This window comes from Protomyctophum parallelum (assembly GCF_964188405.1).
Source record: "Protomyctophum parallelum genome assembly, chromosome: 10".
Classification (NCBI taxonomy): domain Eukaryota; kingdom Metazoa; phylum Chordata; class Actinopteri; order Myctophiformes; family Myctophidae; genus Protomyctophum; species Protomyctophum parallelum.
This window is the reverse complement of record NC_139704.1, coordinates 16,926,153-16,948,081: the sequence shown is the minus strand read 5'-3', so window position 1 is coordinate 16,948,081 and position 21,929 is coordinate 16,926,153. Positions and strand designations below refer to the sequence as shown.

The 21,929-nt window shown below is 42.4% G+C and overlaps 1 protein-coding gene across 1 annotated transcript in view; it reads left to right on the top strand.

Moving 5' to 3' along the window:
* sptlc3 (serine palmitoyltransferase, long chain base subunit 3) overlaps positions 1-15,239 on the top strand; it is a 39,761-nt gene extending 24,522 nt beyond the window's left edge. The window contains exons 8-12 of the mRNA XM_083775769.1: positions 1-168; positions 5,280-5,406; positions 11,914-12,049; positions 12,835-12,964; positions 13,474-15,239. The exon at positions 1-168 is cut by the window's left edge and continues 52 nt beyond it. Of these exons, the coding sequence (XP_083631895.1) occupies positions 1-168; positions 5,280-5,406; positions 11,914-12,049; positions 12,835-12,964; positions 13,474-13,572 (660 nt within the window). The 3' untranslated portion in view covers positions 13,573-15,239. The remainder of the gene's footprint in view (positions 169-5,279; positions 5,407-11,913; positions 12,050-12,834; positions 12,965-13,473) is intronic.
* Positions 15,240-21,929: the final 6,690 nt, after the last annotated feature.

The following is a 21,929-nucleotide window of genomic DNA, read 5'->3' as shown; positions in this document are numbered from 1 at the left end:
TACAAGGCCTACTTGTACCTGGACGAGGCGCACAGCGTGGGCGCGGTGGGGCCGACCGGGAGGGGCGTGACCGAGCTGTTCGGCGTGGACCCGTCTGACGTGGACGTGATGATGGGCACATTCACCAAGAGTTTCGGGGCCGGCGGAGGCTACATCGCCGGGAAAAAGGTTCGGAATTGGTTTGGATCTTTGTGTTTTATAGATTTTTAATACTTTATTTAACCCATTTAGGACTGAGACCTATTCTTCTAAATCCTAAAAGCTTTCTGGAAAAACTATTGTTTCTATGTCTCAACCTTTTTCATGTCAATCTGTATTTGGCCGCTGACCCCCATCTAAAATATGTTTTTCCAGCGGATGTAAATGAATCCAGTCATTTCCGTCGGCAGACGCTAACTACCATAGCCTTCTGCTGCTTTTTGGTTTGGACACGTTCCATATCTGTGTTTTATTTGTTTGTGCGTGTTATTATGAGTTTATGACAATTCCAGGATCTGTAAAAGGCGGCTGCTGCTGTTGTCGCACGCGGTCGCTCATGTTGTGAGCTTGTAGATCCGCTATTTTGGGTGCATAATGCTGCCGCACGCTGTGTAAATGAAGCGCACACACACAGACAAGACGGATGTCCTTTGTCATTCACTTGTAGTGTTAGTGCTAATTGGCTAAACCTAAACGAATGGAACCACCTTCTGCACAGCCTCTAGCTGGATCAATTAGCAATTAGCGACAATGCTGAAGATGAATGACGCTTCAATATACCTATTTCAGTGCTCATCTCATGTCCCCCCCACCCCCCCCCCCCCCACACACACACACACACAGAGAGAGAGAATCAATGTGAAAAGTGGGGTTATTTAAATGAATACACGCCATCTACCACAAGTATAATCATAGATGGACTCAACTGCGTGTAAAGCAGAGACTGATGACATTGCATTTTGCGCGTGTTCAGCGTTTAGTACAGTCTGTTGCCGTTGAGATGATGCAAGTCTAATTCATGTTGTCCCCTGATTTTTCACTGTGTGCTGCTTACTAGAGCGTTTTTTGGATGCACGTTATGCAGTAAATGCATAACTGGTTTAATTACGACAACAACAGACTCATCATGTTTTACTACTAGGGTCACGTGCTAAAAAAGGTGATCTATTTCATGGGACATGCAAATTGTGTGGTAGACGCAGTGGTGGAAAGTACATGTGCGCTTGGGTACAATTTTGAGGTATTTGCGCGCTTCCCATTTCCAATACTTTTACTTGTAAATATTGTACTTTTTACTCCACTGCAATTATTTGACAACTTTATGTAATTACTTGTTAGATTTTGATTATTATTACAAAACATACATTAACCACTTCAGCCCTATATACATTTCTGCCATTTGAAAATAGCCGATCTACAAGCTCACAATGCATCTCGATGCGACGCATTGTGACTCTGAGCTTGTAGATCTGCTATTTTCAACCAAAAAATAAATAAAAGATTATAATAATACACTTAAACTTGAAATGGGACATTCTGCATAATGAGTACTTTGTACTTTTTGGTACTTGAACTACATTTTGATGCCAATACTTTTGACCCTAACGGGTCCATTTGGTTCCATTGTACACTCTCAGAGTTAAATTAAGTGTATTGGGATCCCAGAGATAGGAATGCCATTAAATAGGGGGACGTAGTCTAATTCAGGTCAAACCGGGTGACCCTATAGAGCTTCTCTTATGGGGGTCCTTGGCATGTATTTTCAAACGGTGGTCCGCAGGCTAATGAGTATCATTGTGGGGGTCCTTGACATGAAAAAGTTTGAGAACCACTGGTCTACATGCTGTGCATTCAGAACACCCTTTAAGGGTCAAATTGATTGATTGATTAGTATATTAGACACAAATGTAAAACGGCAACAGAGTCAAAGTTAACACTTGGTCTAAAAGGCATAGCACCAAAAAATTGTTGTTTCCATTCTGGCCCTATGCAATCAATTCATAAACATGACAAATGGTGTAGTTGCAAGTGAGTATTAGTATTATTTTAACTCCCAGTATGGCTTTGATGATGTCTGCTACAGTGCATTCCAAGAAAGGCTAAACGCAACGCACACCATTAGTGCATAGTCAGGTGCAGAATTCGGGCATTGATAATACTAGTAAGAATGAGAAAAGAAATCGCACACTCGGAACTCTATAGACGCCAAGTCAATTTAATAGTCGTTTCGGCCAATGACTTCATCTGGGTCCATTAAATTGAGTTGGCATTTACTGCATGTGTGTGTGCGATATATATTTTCTTCTTCTCTCTTCTCGCTTGCGTACGTCTGCTGTTGTCAGTCACAGAAAGGTTTACTACATCTTGACATTCAAGGCCTTTCCCATGAACATTTACTAGCACTCATTCATTGTCTGGTCTGATGTGAAATCGCTCACCCACCTGAGCAACCTGCAGGAATACACAAATATTCGCGATGACATTTCAGTATGATCCACTGCTATAGAGTAGTGGTTCCCAAAGTGGCCAGTTCCAGGGGGTCCCCAGCTATTAACATTGATTTTACAATATAAATTCTGGGATCCCGGAGATAGAAATGCCATTAAATGGGTGTCCATAGACTAATGCATGTCAAACTGGGGGGTCCTTGAAATTAAACGGGTTGAGAATCACTGCTAGAGCCGTAAAGATCTTCTCTTATGAAGACTAATTAGTGTGAATTTGTGGGTCCTTGACATGAAAAAGGTTTGGTAACCACTGCTATAGAGACGTATGTAATGTATGAGTGTCACTATCCCCCCCCCCCTATCTCTCTCCTCTCTCACACTCTCTCTCCTCTCTCTCTCGTAGCCCTCATATGTCCAACAAATGTGTCTCACAGCCTTTGTAATTCCTCTCGACTCCATTAAAAAAAGTGCTCTTTAGTACATAACCACACACCAGCTTTGCGGCAGTTGATTAGAAAGCAACAGAGGAAATGGCCATGCTGTTTGAATTAGGCCTCCTATAGCAAGGGACCCTTCCTGCCCGCCATGCCCCATGTTGGGCTCAGCCCTGCTCCGCTCCGTCATAATAAGAAGGTAAAAGCTGGCAGGCGGCCAGCCCCTTCTTGTGGCAGGCATCGGAACTGCGCTCCAGATTTAACAGGATGGCCTTTAACAAGCATGATAATGTTTGAAGTATGAACACGCTGCCTCGTCTGACAGCTGGCTATAGTAAACGACACATAGAATGAGAGAGAGAGAGAAAGAAAGCCTTTAGATTTTTTACTTATTTGTTGTTGTGGTTGAAAAGCCCCCAAATCTTGCATTAAGTGGATTCAGGTTGACCGACAAAAGACTTAGCAGATGTGTTCTGGAAAACAGTCAGACCCATTTTATCAGTCTACCAAAAAATATGCACCCTAATGAATAGACTCCAAAACTCCATATAAAATCACTTGAACCTCACATGAGGTAGGGTTAGTTTATTAACCCTATTGCCGTGTGTGTGTGTGTGTGTGTGTGTGTGTGTGTGTGTGTGTGTGTGTGGCTGCCTTGTGGTCTTTGCTGTGTCACATCGGTATTGCGGCCGAGCTTTGGAGAAAAGCGTAAACACTCGAAGCCGTCGCTCCCTGCCCTCCTCCTCCACAGATGTGGGAGGGATTTCGGACATGTTCCTTTAACCGGTTTATCTCGGTCGTACCAAGAAAAAAAGAAAAAAATCCCACCAGGCCCTAAAGCGGTGAAAATCCCACCCCAGCCCTTTAAATGAAAACAGATGTCGGGTCGTTGGGAGGCTCCTTTTCCGAGGTTTGGAGCATATCCCCCTCTCTCAAATCCCTTTCCTCTCACATCTGTGCGAGAGGAGTCCGTCACCGCCACCGCCCAGCGGAGACAGATGGCAGCGGGTTGGAAAAATGGTGGCCAGACGGCATCTCCGGCTACATGTCATCACCCCACACCCCCCTTCCCCCCCACACACACACCACCACTGGCCGCCACACAGCCACCGAGTGGCAGCTCCGGGCCAACTCCAACCTCAGACCACTTATACAGCACACACACACACACACACACACACACAGACCGACCGACCGGCACGTGCTTTGGGGACCGTGACCAAAATCAGTCCGGTTTCCTGAATCCTGCTCTCCCCATACTTGACAAGTGATAGTGGAATAAAGTCTGCATGCTGACATTTGGGAATAATAATGAGACTTGGCCACTTTGTCCTGCTTGTGCCTCAGCGGCGCGTTTCCAATTCCAACACTGGCCTGTCTCAGTATATGGCGCTCTGGCTGCCCTCCGAGAGTGCACAGAGCAGGAACAACAACCCTGGGCGTTCACACAGCCCTCTCTCTGTGAGGTAAAGGTATAGCAGCGCCCTGGGCGTTCACACAGCCCTCTCTCTGTGAGGTAAAGGTATAGCAGCGCCCTGGGCGTTCACACAGCCCTCTCTCTGTGAGGTAAAGGTATAGCAGCGCCCTGGGCGTTCACACAGCCCTCTCTCTGTGAGGTAAAGGTATAGCAGCGCCCTGGGCGTTCACACAGCCCTCTCTCTGTGAGGTAAAGTTATAGCAGCGCCCTGGGCGTTCACACAGCCCTCTCTCTGTGAGGTAAAGTTATAGCAGCGCCCTGGGCGTTCACACAGCCCTCTCTCTGTGAGGTAAAGGTATAGCAGCGCCCTGGGCGTTCACACAGCCCTCTATCTGTGAGGTAAAGGTATAGCAGCGCCCTGGGCGTTCACACAGCCCTCTATCTGTGAGGTAAAGGTATAGCAGCGCCCTGGGCGTTCACACAGCCCTCTCTCTGTGAGGTAAAGGTATAGCAGCGCCCTGGGAGGTGACGGAGAAACCACTCCTGGTGCCGTTAATTGATTCTCAGGTGTTGGCGTTGCACGTGAGCTCTCTCTAGTGGCCCTAAAGGACAAGTACAGTACAAGGCCAACCTTGTGCTTTTTTATGGATCTTTTATGCCCCGTTGTCCGGGGATTGTTTTCCATAGTCGATGGATTTTTCTATATTTGTGTCTTTTTGCTCCCATTTGGACTTTACAATGGGTTGGGTTCAAAACTCAACCCATTAGAGTTAAGGGAGTGAAGGAATGAACTGGTGGGTTTAGCCACATAAAAACCTAATTTGAACACTTTCTGTATAATCAAAATAAAAGTATAATCATAGTACCTGATGATTCTTTTTGGGGGGGGGCTCACTTCTGAGCATCAGAGCATCACTTTTAAAGCGATGCTCTGATCCAAAGCATCGTAACATTTTCTCACACAGCACATTTCTGATGAACTGCATCATGTCATTATTCCAGGAGCTGGTGGACTACCTGCGGAGCCACTCCCACAGCGCGGTGTATGCGTGCGCCATGTCCCCGCCCGTCACGGAGCAGGTCACACGCGCCCTCAAGTGCATCATGGGCCTCGATGGAACAACAGTGGGTGAGGAGAATCAATGCCATAAATTAGAAAATAAACATTTAAAAAGGAGTGAAAACGGCAGATCTAGAAGCTCGCTTGTAGATCGGCTTGTTTTCACCAGTTTGGGTCCCGGGGAGACATCGAATTTCTCTTTTGGGTCACAGGCTAAAGTTAACCACTAAAATAGCCTGTGTCTGTCCCTCCTGCTCATCTGCACCAAACCTTCAAAGCGAGTGAATTTGGCAAATAACTTTTGTACTACAAAGGTTATTTGCCAAATTCACTCGCTGAATAATATTAATAATATGTATCCCACTTGAAGACACTTCAGTGTACCGGGCTCTATACTCTTCTCCTTTTCCTCATGCCGAAAAATTAGGTGAGCTTGTAGATCTCCTATTGTTAACTGAATGTTCGCCCCGAGAATAGAGAATGGTAGGGTTCATGTGCTCATGCGACAACAACTTTACTGTATATAGGACTATTTTGCAAATCTGAAACAAAATGGTGATGCCAGGGTTAAAACGGACGAGAGTATCCAGAGGGCAGGAGGGCACGACTGCCAACGCCAAGAGTAATTTATGCTTCGTCGCACGACCGCGTTGCGCCTCGAAAAACCGTCCGTCCCACACAAACTCACAATGCGCCTTTTTTTTTATAGCTAAGTCCAGTTTCGCATTGGAAAGACAAACAGCTGCGTGGTCAGAAAATGTGCGAGCAATTACGGGGGTCCGTCAGAGGGGAGAGAGAAGGAGGACGTGCTGCCTCGGTGCACACGTGACCCCGGCCTCGCTGGAAATCAGTTTCACATGTGCGCGGTTGTGAGGAAACCTGTACCTCTGAAACGTCTCCGCTTTAATGGCTTCAGACACCAGGGCAGTGAAGCAATCACTGCTACCCCGCATTAGCAGACAGAATGCAACCCCGCTCTGCAGCACTCCCTTTCTCTCATTGAGTTGTATAGCGCAGAGTTTACTAATAGTGGTGGTAGTGATTATAGAATAATATAGGAGTAGTAAAACTATTGATCGTTGCGGTGGGAAAGACCACAATGAATGCAGTCCAAGTAAACCGGGCCCCATTCGGGACAGTAAATACTGCCCAATAGTGCATTTACTGTGTTGCTGGGAAAAGCTTTTTAACGTGTGTACCCCGGGAAGGGTAGCTGTTGCCATGCGTGGCATTTAATGAGGATGTAAATAAACTATAAACAACAATAAACTACTTGATGCAAATGGCCAAAGGGAGAGGATTATGCAAACTGTATGGCATCACACAACATGAAGAAATATAATGAATGGCTTATATTGGTATGCTGGAATAGCTACAAAGGGTTGTACAGAGGACTTTTGCTGGCCGCGACACATTGACCTATTCTTGTTGACGCATCTTAGAGCAGTGGTTCTCAAAGTGGAGAGCCCCAGTGGTCCTTGAGGGAGTTCCATGGGGTCCCCAGCTAAATGATAGTTGGGAACCAAATGGACCCTTATGGGACTGTAACTCAGGGTCCATTTGGTTCCATTTGTACAATCTCGAACGGGTCCATTTTGTTCCATTTGTACACTCTCAAATTTACATTGATTTTACAATATAAATTGGGGTCCCAGAGATAAAAATGCTATTAAATGGGGGCCCATAGCCTAATGCTGTTTTTAAATGTGCTATATAAATACAATTGACTTGACTAATGCATGTCAAACTGGGGGTCCTTCAATTAAAATGGTTGAGAGTTACTGCTAGAGCCATACAAATCTTCTCTTATGGGGGTCCCTGGCATACCTTTGCAAATTGGGGTCTGTGGGCTAATAAGGTTCAATTTGGGGGTCCTTGACATGAAAAAGTTTAAGAACTTATAAGTCTAAGAGTGCTAATGAGGTTGCCACTGCGAAGACCGGAGGAGTAATGTGTCATAATGTGTGCGCTGTACAGCTCTGCTCGGAGATGAGTAACCAAAACCATCCCCTCTAATGGATGCAAAGAGATGCCTTGCATCTGACGTATAGCCCAGGAAAAAAACATTCTGTTTGTTGTGGAGAAAATGTGAGAAATCAGACCTTTTGTCTCAGAGAGGGGAGCGTTGCACAGCAAACGGTGCACTCCTTTTCAAAACATAGGCCCACTTTCTGTGGTGGAGTGAGTGGAGCACACTGTCCATCAGGAGATTAGTCGGACGCGCTGCGGGGTCAGGGGGTCAAGTGATCTGTGCGAGTATATGTCCCGATTGTTTGTTCTCTCTCAGTGCGTCTGTCACTTTATGTGTGTCTCTCTCTCTCTCTCTCTCTCTCTCTCTCTCATGCATCATGCCTGTGTTGTCCCTCTTGTTTGGCCAAACGCCACCAGTGCAATCTGGGGGGAAGTGGTTGTAATGTGTAAAAGCACTTGGTGGAGCGCAGCATCCACACATTGTAGTACTCAGCTGACAGCAGACGTATGACCTCTATCATAAAGAGGAGCACTTTACTAACTGGTTCTTGGCCTTTACACACATACTGAATAAAACCACAAACACTCAAGAACCCTTTTTTTCCCCTTTGTTCATCAGAACTTTTATTTAGTTAACTCACTCGTGCCGATATCGCCTCTTGATGCCTCCCAGGCCAAATCCTTTTTACGCCTATTTTAATATCAATTGATTATGATTCATAATTGTGTCCTGTACTCGCTCATACACCGTACACTCCGGTTGCGGTGCAATGGAAACAAAAAACTAAAATGAAACGGCTTATGCTGTCTGCGGACGCAGTTTTTAGAATCGTAATGTATCGGATTTTTCTTTTTGTCTCAAAACAAGCATGACTTGCGGCTCATTTCAATACACGATATGATCCCCAGTTACAAAATATATGTTTTGGGTGAATTAAATAACAATCGAGGCGCCCGTTACATAGCGATAATTAACTTCCTGGGTCGCGGTTTCCGAGTGAAATGGCTTTCAAGCGAAGTAAGTAAGTAAGTAAATGTTATTTATTAAGGTGCTGAACAGTGACACAATATAAAACAATCAGGTTAAAACAAACATAGTAGTAAAATAATGGAAGAAATATGTATATACATATACACAAACACGCACATACACATACATACCTATACACATGTAAATGTACACATATACACATACACATATATACATGCATACGAACATACATACGTCATGATCAATACTCAAAGATTTAAAATGGAGACAAAACAAATGGACCTGCAGAGGAAATCAAGTGATAGCATGGGGAAAATATTTACGAAATAAAAACGTTTTTAAACGGCTTTTAAAAATGTCAACTGACATACATGAAGAGTATTAAAAGACTGGGAGTAGCCTTTTTAGACACCAGATGGGGGTGCCAGCGGTCAATGAGTTAAAAAGAGTGTGAAAGTTGTAGTAGCTGATAATCTAGGCATGTAAAAACATTTTTTCTTTTTACAAATTAATTAGTTATAGAGATCGCTATTTCCATGGAGCAGTTCATCAATGTTATGCTATCTGGATGTTTCCTGTACATTGCGGGCGGCTTCACCACAGTAATGTACTATCGATGGCTAAATATTGGACTTGGAGGCCATGCTGTTATTAGACCATGCCTGCAGCCATCAGGCTCCACAACCAGAGCTCGACTCCCATAATGACGTAATGCCTGATTTATGTTCAGTTGTGAGCGTGTGTCGTGCACCGAAAATAGCGGATACCTATTGACGTTTTGACGTGGATTCTGGCACTCTTGCATAAGTCACATCTGGACGCTTCCACGCAAACTATAACCATGTGCTGAACATTGACATACAGTATGTTAGTAAGGAGAGCTGTTGATAAACTGTTTATATTTCATACATGACAGTTGATTGAGACCATATATTTATTCATGCTATTACTAATCACTCATTAGTGATCAGTAATAGCATATAGTCACTGTTTAAACTAAGACAACTATACATATCTACTCTTAGATCGATAGATTTTACATGTATATTTATCGAAAGGTCTTGCAGATATTTAGTGCTAGAATCTAGGTGTAACACATTTTAATTTATCTTATTTTATTTGCATTAATTATTCTCAATATTTTACTTCAGCTGAGAAATGGGAAATTAACCACTTAAGCCCTATACAGTAGGCTCAATATGTTTGTCACATTCAATAGATCCTGTGATCTTTTGTGGCCAGATGTAATTTCCTGGCGTTTATTAGGACTATAGTAAACCATAAAAAAATAAATCACCATAAAATTGTGTTAAAAAATACATATTTAGCCCCATGCTCGAATGCCCCCGCCCCCTGTCAAAAACTGCTAAAATCCCTAAAACGAAAGAAAGCAGCAAATGAAAGAAAATGAACACTCACCTTTTAGTTTCTCTAATAACAACCTAAAACATGAACCTTGGTTGAAAAAAACTAAAGTTGTCCTTTAAAATAACATCTTGAAAGTGAACAACTACTGATTTTAGAAGGCATTCGTAGAATCGTCCCCAGGTCTTATTGGGTTAAAGCAAACAGTGGGTCCCAAACAGTAACTAAACTAATATCTTTTTATTAAGAAGTAGTGAAATTAATAACCAATCTACTGTAAAATAACATCTGCTATTTTCACTAGTTTCGGTCCGGGGAAAACTTCGAATCTCTTTTGGGTCTCGACCTGAAAAGTTTGGCAAACAGTGGGTTAAAGGACTCCTTACTCTCTCTCCCTTTGAGAGCAGCTGCCAATCTGTTCCCAGGTAATCGGAGGGAAACCGAGTTGTGTTCCAAGGCTGCCTTTTTGTGCCAAGATCTGTTGTAGCAGTCTGGCTCCCCACTGACTCGCATCATTAGCCAGCCCAGGGGGTTTAATAGCAGAGAAGGTCCCTTTACTTCTGCTGAGATTTGATTTGTCTCTGAAAATATTTCTCTGAAAGAGACGTTATACTGTATACTTATTACTTAAGCATTTTTTGTTTTCGGTGTCTCTCGTGGCTGCACTCCAGTGGCAGTCCAGAGTCGTGGCCGTTTTGTGTGAAATCCATCATATCCTATTTGCGAGCCGTCGTCTTGGCAGCAATGCGAGCGAGTTTACCATACTGTCAGGCGGACAAAACCGAACCATCTGCTGCGTGCAGCTGAACTGTAATCATGATTGAGTCTGCGGTGACCGTTGGAACGGCACAGATGGAGGTGCGGGAATGGAGATGAGTTAGTTGCTACCTCATGAAAGGTCACAGCGCTCTGGCCTAAAGCCTGACAGAGGATGTCCTTCTCCCTGGCACGCTAATCTCTGTCCCTCCGCTTCCAAAATACTTTGGAGAGGAACGCTGCAGCACCATACATGCAAATTGTATCTTGTCGGCTGGAAACCTCATGTCCATAACTGTTACTTTTTAAGGATTCAAATTTAAACACGGCAAAAGTAGCCGAAAAGCATAGGTTCGCACTGCGTTTCGTGCTTTATACCAAGTAGGGCAAATTAAAGATAACACTTGTCTGGAGTGGTGCAACAACGCCCCCTGTTGGTACCCTAAACATACATAGGGACGGATGGACGGACATTGCTGGTTCTAGGAGTAGTTGCACCACTCAAAACCAAAAGGTTAAAATATGAATGGAGATAAGAGGTGTTTGCCCAACAGCAACGGAATGTAATGTTGAATGTACAGGTGCCTTGTACATTATATTAATGTGCAGTGGTGGAAAAAGTACTCAAATGTTTTACTTCAGTAAAAGTATCAATACTGCAATGTAGAAATACTATAAATGTACTTGAGTAAAAGTACAAAAGTACAATAGTACAATTGTAAAAGTACTCATTATGCACACAAGTTTTCAAATTTATAAAGATATTTTTAAAGTAGCAGATCTACAAGCACACAATGCGTCACATCGCGGCGCATTGTGAGCTTGTAGATTGGCTATTTTCAAATGGCCGAAATGCATACAGGGCTGAAGTGGGTAATGCATGTTTTGTGATAATCAAAATCTGCAAAGTAACTAAAGTTTTCAAATTAATGTAGTGGAGTAAAAGTACAACATTAGTAGTAGAGTAGAAGTATTATAGTAGTACAAATACCTCAAATACCTACAACATTGTACGTAAGTAGTACTTTAAGTAAATAAATGTACTTTACACCCGTGGTTCCCAAACTATTTCATGTCAAGGACCCCCAAATTGACACTAATTAGCCCACGGACCCCCATTTGCAGAGATATGCCAGGGACCCCCATAAGAGAAGATTTGTACGGCTCTAGCAGAGATTCTCAACCCGTTTAATTTCAAGGACCCCCAGTTTGACATGCATTAGTCTACGGACCCCCATTTAATGACATTTCTATCTCTGGGATCCCCAATTAATATTGTAAAATCAATGTTAATTTAACTCTGAGAGTGTTCAAATGGAACCAAATGGGCATTTGGTTCCATTTGTACACTCTCAGAGTTACAGACCCATAAGGGTCAATTTGGTTCCAAACTATCATTTAGCTGGGGACCCCCTGGGAACTCCCTCAAGGACCCCTGGGGGTCCCCGGACCCCACTTTGGGAACCACTGCTTTACACCAGTGTCATTTGCAGGCATCAGACGGGTCCAGCAGCTGGCCCAGAACACCAAGTACTTCCGGGCCAGACTTCAGGAGATGGGCTTCATCATCTACGGCAACGATGACTCGCCTGTGGTCCCCATTCTGCTCTACATGCCGGGCAAAGTGGTGTACGTATGCCTGACTGCACTTCTTTAACCTTATTCAGCCCCCAAAGGAACCCTTAGCTCCCCCCCCCCCCCCACTACGTATTATATAAAATTGTGTTGCAGTTTCAACTTTATCATAGATTTCATAGATGGCTGCTTCATAGATGTTGTGTTTTTGTTTTTTTACTTGGATTCATGTTATTAACGTGTGTATTCAGACATTTTACCACCTAAATCCTCAATACTTGGTAAACTTGACCTTTGCGCTGTGTGTACTTTGCCTGCTCTTTTCTCCCGCTACACCAAACCCCTTTGCGGGAAATGGCTGATCTACAAGTTCACAACGCCTCGTGCTGCGATGCGTTTGTGAGCTTGCAGATCGGCTAATTTCGGGTTGCTTTCGGGCGTCATCTGAACTTGTATTATACCTCTGTGTACAGTAATCCAAGGTATAAAGGTGGGTCTTTAAGCGGGATTTAAAAGTCTTAATGGAGGGGGCCAGTTTGACATTGGGGATGAGTGCATTCCATCATGTGGGGGCTATGATGGAAAAGGCTCGGCCCCCTCTGGTCTTTTTAGATGTAGCTGGCCCGCAGACCGCAGTGACCTTGGGGGAGTATACACCTCAATAAGACCCGACAGATATTGAGGTGCCAAACCATTCAGTGATTTAAAAACAAACAATACAAATTTAAAGTAGTTGAGGTTTGTGAACAGTAGCTGTGTTAGATTGAATGTGTGATTTCTCGTAACGCCACGGCGGAGCTTGACGATTGCGTACGTGCTGTGGTTGTTTTGTTCATCAGGGCGTTCTCCAGGGAGATGTTGGAGAGAAAGATCGGAGTGGTGGTGGTGGGCTTCCCAGCCACGCCCATCACGGAGGCCCGCGCACGCTTCTGCCTCTCTGCAGCGCACACCAGGACCATGCTGGACGAGGTTTATTGATTGATTGAAGTATTTATTAACAGTTTGCAGAATTACAGTACATTTCAAGCACAACTCAATACAAAAACTGTTAACTGTGGACGACACCATAAAGCATTACACTTGTTTACAATGGGGTCCACCATTTTCAAGTACAGTGGTGGAAAAAGTACTCGGTCGCGATGCGACACATTGTGAGCTTGTAGATCGGCTATTTTCAAATGGCCGAAATTTGTATGTTAATGTATGTTTTGTAATAATAAAACCGGAGATACAAAACGTGTAATAATAAAACCACTTTAACCGTATACATACTCTACAAACTACAAACTCTCCACGTGTTGCGTGGAGAGTTTGTAGATCTGCTATTTTTAACCAAAACTAGACTAACACTAAGACATTTCCAGGTGACTAAAATGTGACAAAAACGACATGAAAACTAATCAAGACTACCGACTAAAACTAAAATCTACGTAATTTTGCCGTCCAAATCAACACTGCATCGCTGTGCCCTCCCTCAGGTGCTGCGCAATATGGACGAGGTGGGAGACCATTTGTGTCTGAAGTTCTCTCGACGGAAATATCCCCCTCGGCCGGAGCCCTGCGAGACGGACTGCTGAGATGACCCCTGACCCCTAGCCCCTCCCCTTTCACTTCACTCTGTCAGAATGGGCGTGGCTTCTGGGCTTTCCCATCATGCCACAGGAGGCACATCATGGACTTGACCATGTAGAGCGAGCGGCTCTTGGCACAATAAGAGTTTAATGTGTTTTGTGTATGTTTATATGAATCTGTAAATTAAGAAGAATGCTACTACACACGGGCACAACAATTTTCTTTTGTTCTCCGTTTACTGTATATAATGCTGAGATCATTGCACATCCCTGTTTTCTTTTCTCCTTGTCTGATAAGATAACACATGAGTTACACCTCAGCACTCGGTATGTTTTTTGTTTTTTTGTTTTTTTTTATATACATAAACAAGTCATAAATTATTTGCACCTGAATTTAGATGTCAACCACCTTTTGTGCTTTATTTTGAAAGCAGATGTTGACTTTGGTATTGTGCTTTTGGGGAAAGTTTCTTTGTAATGCAAGACGGTGGAGAGCCTAAATATTTCTCCATTTCATAGAAGTAATGTTAAAGAAAACTAATCTCCTTAACTGATTTATACTTCTGAAAATAGTAGATGTACAACTTCACAACTTTAGTGGTGAGCTTGTAGTATTTTCACAGCGTGACACTGGCGCACAACTATGTATAATAATTTCAGCATGAGGGTTGGGTGCAACTCTTAAAGCTGTTATCCCATTGACTTCCACCAGCATAACTATGTTGACGGGAGTTTGATGGCAATTTTACTGTACGTGAACACATACCGGGGGGGGGGGGAATGAGATCCAGTCACACGACACCTGAACATTCCTTTTTGATATCTATTTCCAAACTAATACTACTGTAAATATAATTGATATTTTTTTAAAGAAATCTTTGAACAAAAAGTGGAGTAATATGTATTTTACTGAACCCAAATGTTTATTTTGTTTTTTTTTATAAATGATTCTGCAATGCCATTTTTAGAAAATCCTAATGCTTTCATAAATAATAGATTGTGTACCGGTTATTACTTTGACATGCAATTAAATGTCGACACCCCTCACACACGGCAAAGGAAGTGCATTGGCTTGTTTTGTGGTAAGACTTCACAGAATGTAATCCATTCGGGCCCTTTTTTTGCACTCTCTGAGTCAAAGTAGCACTGAGGATTTGGACTGTGCACATTCACTGAGTTCTAACAGCGTAATTATTGCTGTTTTTTAAAGAGATGCTGCTTTCTTTCATAAACATACACACACGCACACACACTCTGTCTGAGATTTGTGACGGTAAGCATGCAGAGTATGTATCACCTGAGCCAACGCCAGCCTAAACCTAGCAATTAGCGCTGAACTCTAAATTCTCTTGGTATGGGGTAACCATTTGATTAACGCCGAAAGGAATGTAGACGGATGATAAATGCGTTTCACAATGTGTCAGATCGGGTCTAGTCGACACTTGTTTGCCCTAGAGACTATAAAATGTTTGTGGATTTTCCATCACACAAACAACACGGCAATAGCGCTTTTTTACAACATTGAATAAGAAGAATCACATTACAGCTTTGGCAGCTCAGCGCCTACTGCAGTCGTTACTATTGTTCTTTGTTTAAAGGAGAATCCCAGTCAGTCGGCATGCACATGTGCAATTTCTTTGTATTGTATTTAAGAGTAAATATGAATTTCTGTGTGTCATGAACTGTATCAATGTGTTTGTCCTACCGTCTGAAAATGTATGTCATCATACCAAAGGACAAAGGTTAAAGCTGATTATTGAGAACACTACAATTAGTAAATGGAATGTCAAAGTTTAGACTAAATGGCTATGAATGCAAAAGCTGTGAATGGAGAATAATAGTGAAACAATAACATAAGTGCCCTGAGTGTTCATTTAACTCTCAGGATACGTGTTTGCAATTGTATCCTCTCAGAGCAAAATTACTGTCTTAATCAATTTTATGAAAAGTAACAGTTTTGGACATACTAGGTTTGTTTACACCCAATAGTGACGATACACACATGAACACTTAGCGTGACTGCACGCATGAACACACACGCGCGCACAAACACACAGCGGTGGCAGTGTGAGTTACTTGGATACTCAAACTATAATAATTTTAAATTGTTGTGCAACTGACTAAGCCTTAGATAGTTTTGCATTGCTTAGTCATACTTTGTAAGTGGCTGTGCATAAGAGTGCCTAAATTGTAAAAGTAAATTGAAGCCTTTTGTGTTTTTGCTCCAAAACAAAAATCACATTTTCACAGGCATGAAAACAAATGGACTTCCTGTTCTATATGTAACTACGGTTCCATTTGTACCCTCTCAGAGTGAAATGAACTGTTCTATGTAACTACGGCTCCATGTGTACCCTCTAAGAGTGAAATGAACTGTTCTATGTAACTACGGTTCCATTTGGTTCCATTTGTACCCTCTCAGAGTGAAATGAACTGTTCTATATGTAACTACGGTTCCATTTGGTTCCATTTGTACCCTCTCAGAGTGAAATGAACTGCGGATTGCCATTTTTATGAGAAAACCAAAGGCATGGGGGTTGGATTCGAACCTGTGTCCTCACTCCTGCACTAACTGAGACGTGCTTGTAGTCACACAGAGTATAATCACTTTCCTTACTTGCCTACATCACTTTAGAGGTGGAAAGTTACATCCAACTCATTCAAGCATTCATCTCTAGGTGAAAGGGGAGTGAATGGCTCAAGCATAATACTGACTTACAGCAGTGAATCAGGAATATTTTTTTTCACCAGCTAAAATTGCTTAAGGCAGACTGTCAAATTACCTACTTTTACCTACACTACTTTTCTGGGAGTGTGGAATTTCAACCAAACTCAGTCGTGACAAGTGTCCAATTGTACACTTTTTGTCACATTTTATTTAAATGAACACTCAAGATTTTAGAAATTAAAAACAATAACAGCAATGAAACAACAGGATGTTAATTCAAGTTGAGTGTCAACGCAAGGTGGAAAGCACATGTCCTGCCAAAGCTTCCCTCCACATGGTCCTCAGCTCCAGTGGAAGCGGCAAATGGTCTGCACTGGCATTCAAAACATCTGTCCGGCCAGACTATTGGTGGCGAGGCCCCATGGACCTGCACCGCGCCGCTCGCGTTTGAACTGCAGATCCACATACATTGGACTTATTGGAATGGCATGTGGCGGCTATTCTGAAGGGGGGGATCCTCTGCTAAAAGTCCTTTGATGTCCTCCACTGTGTCCAAGGCAAGGCAAGCCATTCTAACGGCTCTCTCTGTTTTCCATTTTGTCCCACATAGAAGAATGTTTTGAGGTGAAGAAGACTAAAGACAGATTTACATGTTTCAGACAGCAGAGCTTGGCATGAATGAAGAGAGATCCGAATTGATGATCGCTGCAAAGAGTTAGACTTGTGGTCACTAATCAGCAAGGAGGATTAAGTGGACCTGGCCGATATGTATTTGATGAGGACATACCACTTAGAGCCTGACATGAGATGAGTGTTTTGCAGCCTAATGCACACAAATGATGAATACCATGATCACAACTTTCCTGGGCAAACAAGACTAATGCTGACAAAAGCAGCTGCAAGGACGAAACGTTTGCGAACTAAAGGGAATTTCTTTTGTGGGATAATTAAATGCTAATCGTTGGAGAAGGTTTTTGCCACACAGGCTATAAGTGTTAAAGTATTGTTGGCTGACAGAAGGGAAATTTTTGCTGTGTGTCAGGAGTGCTTCCACATCACCCATCATTACCTTTCTGTTGCCTATGACACCGCAGTCAAAACAGATAAACAAAATGTACTTGTAGGGTGGGTTTATATGTGATTGGCACTGATTGGGAAGATATTTTATCAAGCCTAATATTACCCCCCGGGTTGAAACCCTACCGCTCAACTCAACCACAGGGAATCCTCCATGGGCCAACCACCATGTTAGGCTTATGGTCTTCGGACGGGACTGTCTTGTTACTCCCAAGTACTGTGGAAGTACTCACATTTTGTACTAAAAAAAAAGTATCAATACTACAATGTAGAACTACTACGCCCTTAGGCCTCACTCACACCTTCGCAACAGACTGATGTATGCTTGTTGTATACAAAGGGTGTGATACATCGATCTTGCCCCAATGCATTTCCAATGGGAGTCACATGGTTACAACATTTGTGTTGTATGAGGGGGAGGGGGGCAGTCGAAACAGCCGAAAGCCATACAACAGCTTGTAGTCCAAAATGTTGTATCAAACCATGTGACTTCTATTGGAAATGCATTGACACTTACATCTTGCTTACATCTAGCATGCATTAATGTTGTATGCTAGATCGAAAGGTGTGAGTGAGGCCTTACAAGTAAAAGTCTGGAATTCGACATATATTTGAGTAAAAGTACAAAAATTTACTTAAAGTATCAAAAGTAAAAGTACTACTACTCATTATGCAGGATATCTCATTATAAATGTATAAACATTGTATAACGCATTGTGAGCTTGTAGATTGGCTATTTTCAAATGGCTGAAGTGGTTAATGTATATAATGTAATAATAGTCCAAATCTACAAAGTAACTAAAGTTTTCAAATAAATATAGTGGAATAAAAAATTTGCCTCTGAGATGTAGTGGAGTAGAAGTAAAAGTATTGGAAATTTCAAATACTAAGTAAATCAAAAAGTACAGTACTTATGAGTAAATGTACTTTGTTACTTTCCGGCGTGTGAACCATTATACTAGGGTGGTATAATGTATGTAAGGTATGTAACGTATCACCTTGTGGTGGTATTACCACCACAAGGTGATACGTGTTTTCAAAAGCAAACCCACTTTTGGTGCATGAAACAACAGCCTGCAGTGCTTTGAAGCCGAGGTGGAGCGCTCTAACAGGGTGATAACTGCAGTCCATTTGTCTTGCTGTCGTATGCAACGACACCTCCTACGATGCCATGATCACAGACTGCTCGCAAGGACCCGCGGACACCCATTTTTGTGGTTGTGTTTTAATAGTAGGCCTACAGAATTGTTTTGGTCGACTAAAATAAATATTCGTCGACTGCCGTTTTTCACTGACCAAAACTAAATGAAGCTATGATGACTAAAACTAAGACTAAATATATATTGAATGTGTCGTCAATAAATAAAAACTAGACTAAAATGTTAGGGAGGGACTAGTGGACAAGAGATCCAGTACAAGTCATTTTATACTTGGTTGCATGCTGCATGCAAGTGTAAAATCAGTCATTACAACAGCATCAAGGCCCCGCCAAAATTCATTTTAGTCGACTAAATCTCCTGTAGATTTAGTCGACTAAAATGTTATGATTTTTAGTCGACTAAAACTAGACTAATATAGTGAAATATAGTGCTTTCAAATTTGAGACTTTTAACATGGGGCTCAATGGCAGATTTTGGCACGTCAAAAAATCACTTTCACCTAGAAACTCCATTCACACTTTTTATTATTCAGCTTACTGTGGAGACACATGCTGGAACGTTTTACTTTGAAATGTTTTGTAGTTTCTGAGTTATTTAACTTAAACGCCCAATGCATTCTCTATGGCAATAGCACAAACCTTGGCATGCTACTAGTCCTACATACTTAAACCTACCAACCCCATTCTAGCCTACTTAGGTTCATCTTACGGTGGACATGTTTGTACAGTATGTAGGACTAGTAGCATGCCAAAGTTGCATTGGGCGTTTAAGTTAAATAACTCAGAAACTACAAAACGTTCCAGCATGTGTCTCCACAGTAAGCTGAATAATAAAAAGTGTGAATGGAGTTTCTAGGTGAAAGTGATTTTTTTACGTGCCAAAATCTGCCATTGAGCCCCATGTTAAAAGTCTCAAATTTGAAAGCACTATATTTCTAAAACTATGACACCTTTCAAAGATTCGTTTTCAGGCAAACATGTCCACCGTAAGATGAACCTAAGTAGGCTAGAATGGGGTTGCTAGGTTTAAGTATGTAGAACTAGTAGCATGCAAAAGTTTGTGCTATTGCCATAGAGAATGCATTGGGCGTTTAAGTTAAATAACTCAGAAACTACAAAACATTTCAAAGTAAAACGTTCCAGCATGTGTCTCCACAATAAGCTGAATAATAAAAAGTGTGAATGGAGTTTCTAGGTGAAAGTGATTTTTTGACATGCCAAAATCTGCCATTGAGCCCCATGTTAAAAGTCTCAAATTTGAAAGCACTATATTTCTAAAACTATGACACCTTTCAAAGATTCCTTTTCAGGCAAGCATGTCCACCGTAAGATGAACCTAAGTAGGCTAGAATGGGGTTGGTAGGTTTAAGTATGTAGGACTAGTAGCATGCCAAAGTTTGTGCTATTGCCATAGAGAATGCATTGGGCGTTTAAGTTAAATAACTCAGAAACTACAAAACATTTCAAAGTAAAAAGTTCCAGCATGTGTCTCCACAGTACACTTCTACTAGGTATACTACGGATAACATTTGACTTACCCGTTGGGCCACTGAGGCACGCAATCATGGGGAATTTCTGTGCTGCTTTAAAGTTGTCCTTCTGAAAGTCAATGTGCAAAGCAAAGTGTCACAGAGCCACATGACTAATGTGGGATTTGAACCCTGTACCTGTGGATCACAAGCACAGCCACTCATCTCACTGAGCTAACTGCTGGTTACTACAGCACAGCTATTCTGTGATACTTGATGTTAGTCTGGAATGCAAAGTGTCACAGTAAAGACTGGGGTGGGATTGGCCCCTTTATATTTTTGTTTGAACTTGAGTGGGGTTTGAACCCACCATCTCCCGATCATGACGTGGCAGTGTTCTAACACACTGAGCCACTGGTTCCAGACAATTCACACTGCTTTTTTTTGTTTTGTTCTTCTGTAAATCGGTCTTGAAAGTAAAGAATTGAGTGTGGTTTGAACTCACCATCTCCCGATCATGTGGTAGCGTTCTAACACACTGAGCCACTGGCTCCGGACAATTCACACTGCTTTTTTGTTTATTTTATTCTTCTGAAATTGGACTTGAGTGGCGTTTGAACTCACCAACTCCCAAACATGTGGCCAGTGTTCTAACACACTGAGCCACTGGTTCCAGACAATTCACACTTCTTTTTTGTTTGTTTTATTCTTCTGAAATTGGTCGTGAAAGTAAAGAGTTGAGTGGGGTTTGAACTCACCATCTCCCAATGATGTGGCAGCGTTCTAACACACTGAGCCACTGGTTCCAGACAACTCACACTGCTTTTTTGTTTGTTTTGTTCTTCTGTAAATCGGTCTTGAAAGTAAAGAATTGAGTGGGGCTTGAACTCACCATCTCCCGATCATGTGGCCAATGTTCTAACACACTGAGCCACTGGTTCCAGACAATTCACACTGCTTTTTTGTTTGTTTTGTTCTCCTGAAATTGGTCTTGTTCATCTAGTTTTTCACCCAGTGAGATCAGCCTAAGAGTCATAGGATTTTCTGTACCTCATTTCAACTGCCGAAAGCCTGGATTGAACCAGGGACCTTTAGATATTCAGTCTAATGCTCTACCAACTGCGCTATTTCGGCTTGTAAGTGTCACATCCAGAATAATGTAACATTACAATGTATTGTTAGTTCTTAAACAAATAAACATACAGTTTTCCCCCAGTGAGATCAGCCTGGGAGTCATACGGTTTTCTGTACCTCATTTGACCTGCTGAAAACCGGTTCCATTTGTACACTGTCAAAGTCACTAACCTAATACTATCAACATCTATCTATTCTGTAGACCCTCTACAACAGTAGTTCCCAAACCTTTTCTTGTCAAGGACCCCCGAATTTACACTTTATTAGCCCGTGGAACCTAACCCTAACCCGGCTATAATCCATGGTCAAAAACGATGAAAAACGAGGATTTGAAAAAAGACAAAATCACTTCCAGACTATGGGCTACAGTCCATGGTGTCGGAGTGATTTTCGTCCTCAAAAATGATGAAAAACAGCATGCTACAGTACCCTAACCCTAACCCTTGATCGTAGGAGATAGTAATGTAGGACTCGAGTGCTATCCAGTCATAAAGTTTGAACACTTGAAGAAACTACTACAGAAAACTGGAAACACCGCCAATGTGGCACACTGCATCCTATCCGTAGGAATGAACAATCGACAGAAGGTGACAACAGAAACAGGACAGAAGACAATGAGGGCGGACACAAGTGTGGCCTACATGGGTCACATATAATTCGGCCAGCTGGTACCCACTTAAGGCCCAATCAGATCCCAGTTCAAACCCATATAGGCAAACACAGGTGGCGCACACATGGTTCTGAAATAAAATGGCCCATTTGGATACGATCCAGTTAGAAACCCATGTAAGCCCATATGGGCTAACACGGTGGGCCCTTTGTGAAAACTGGGTGCCCGGCTCACTTGGAACCCATG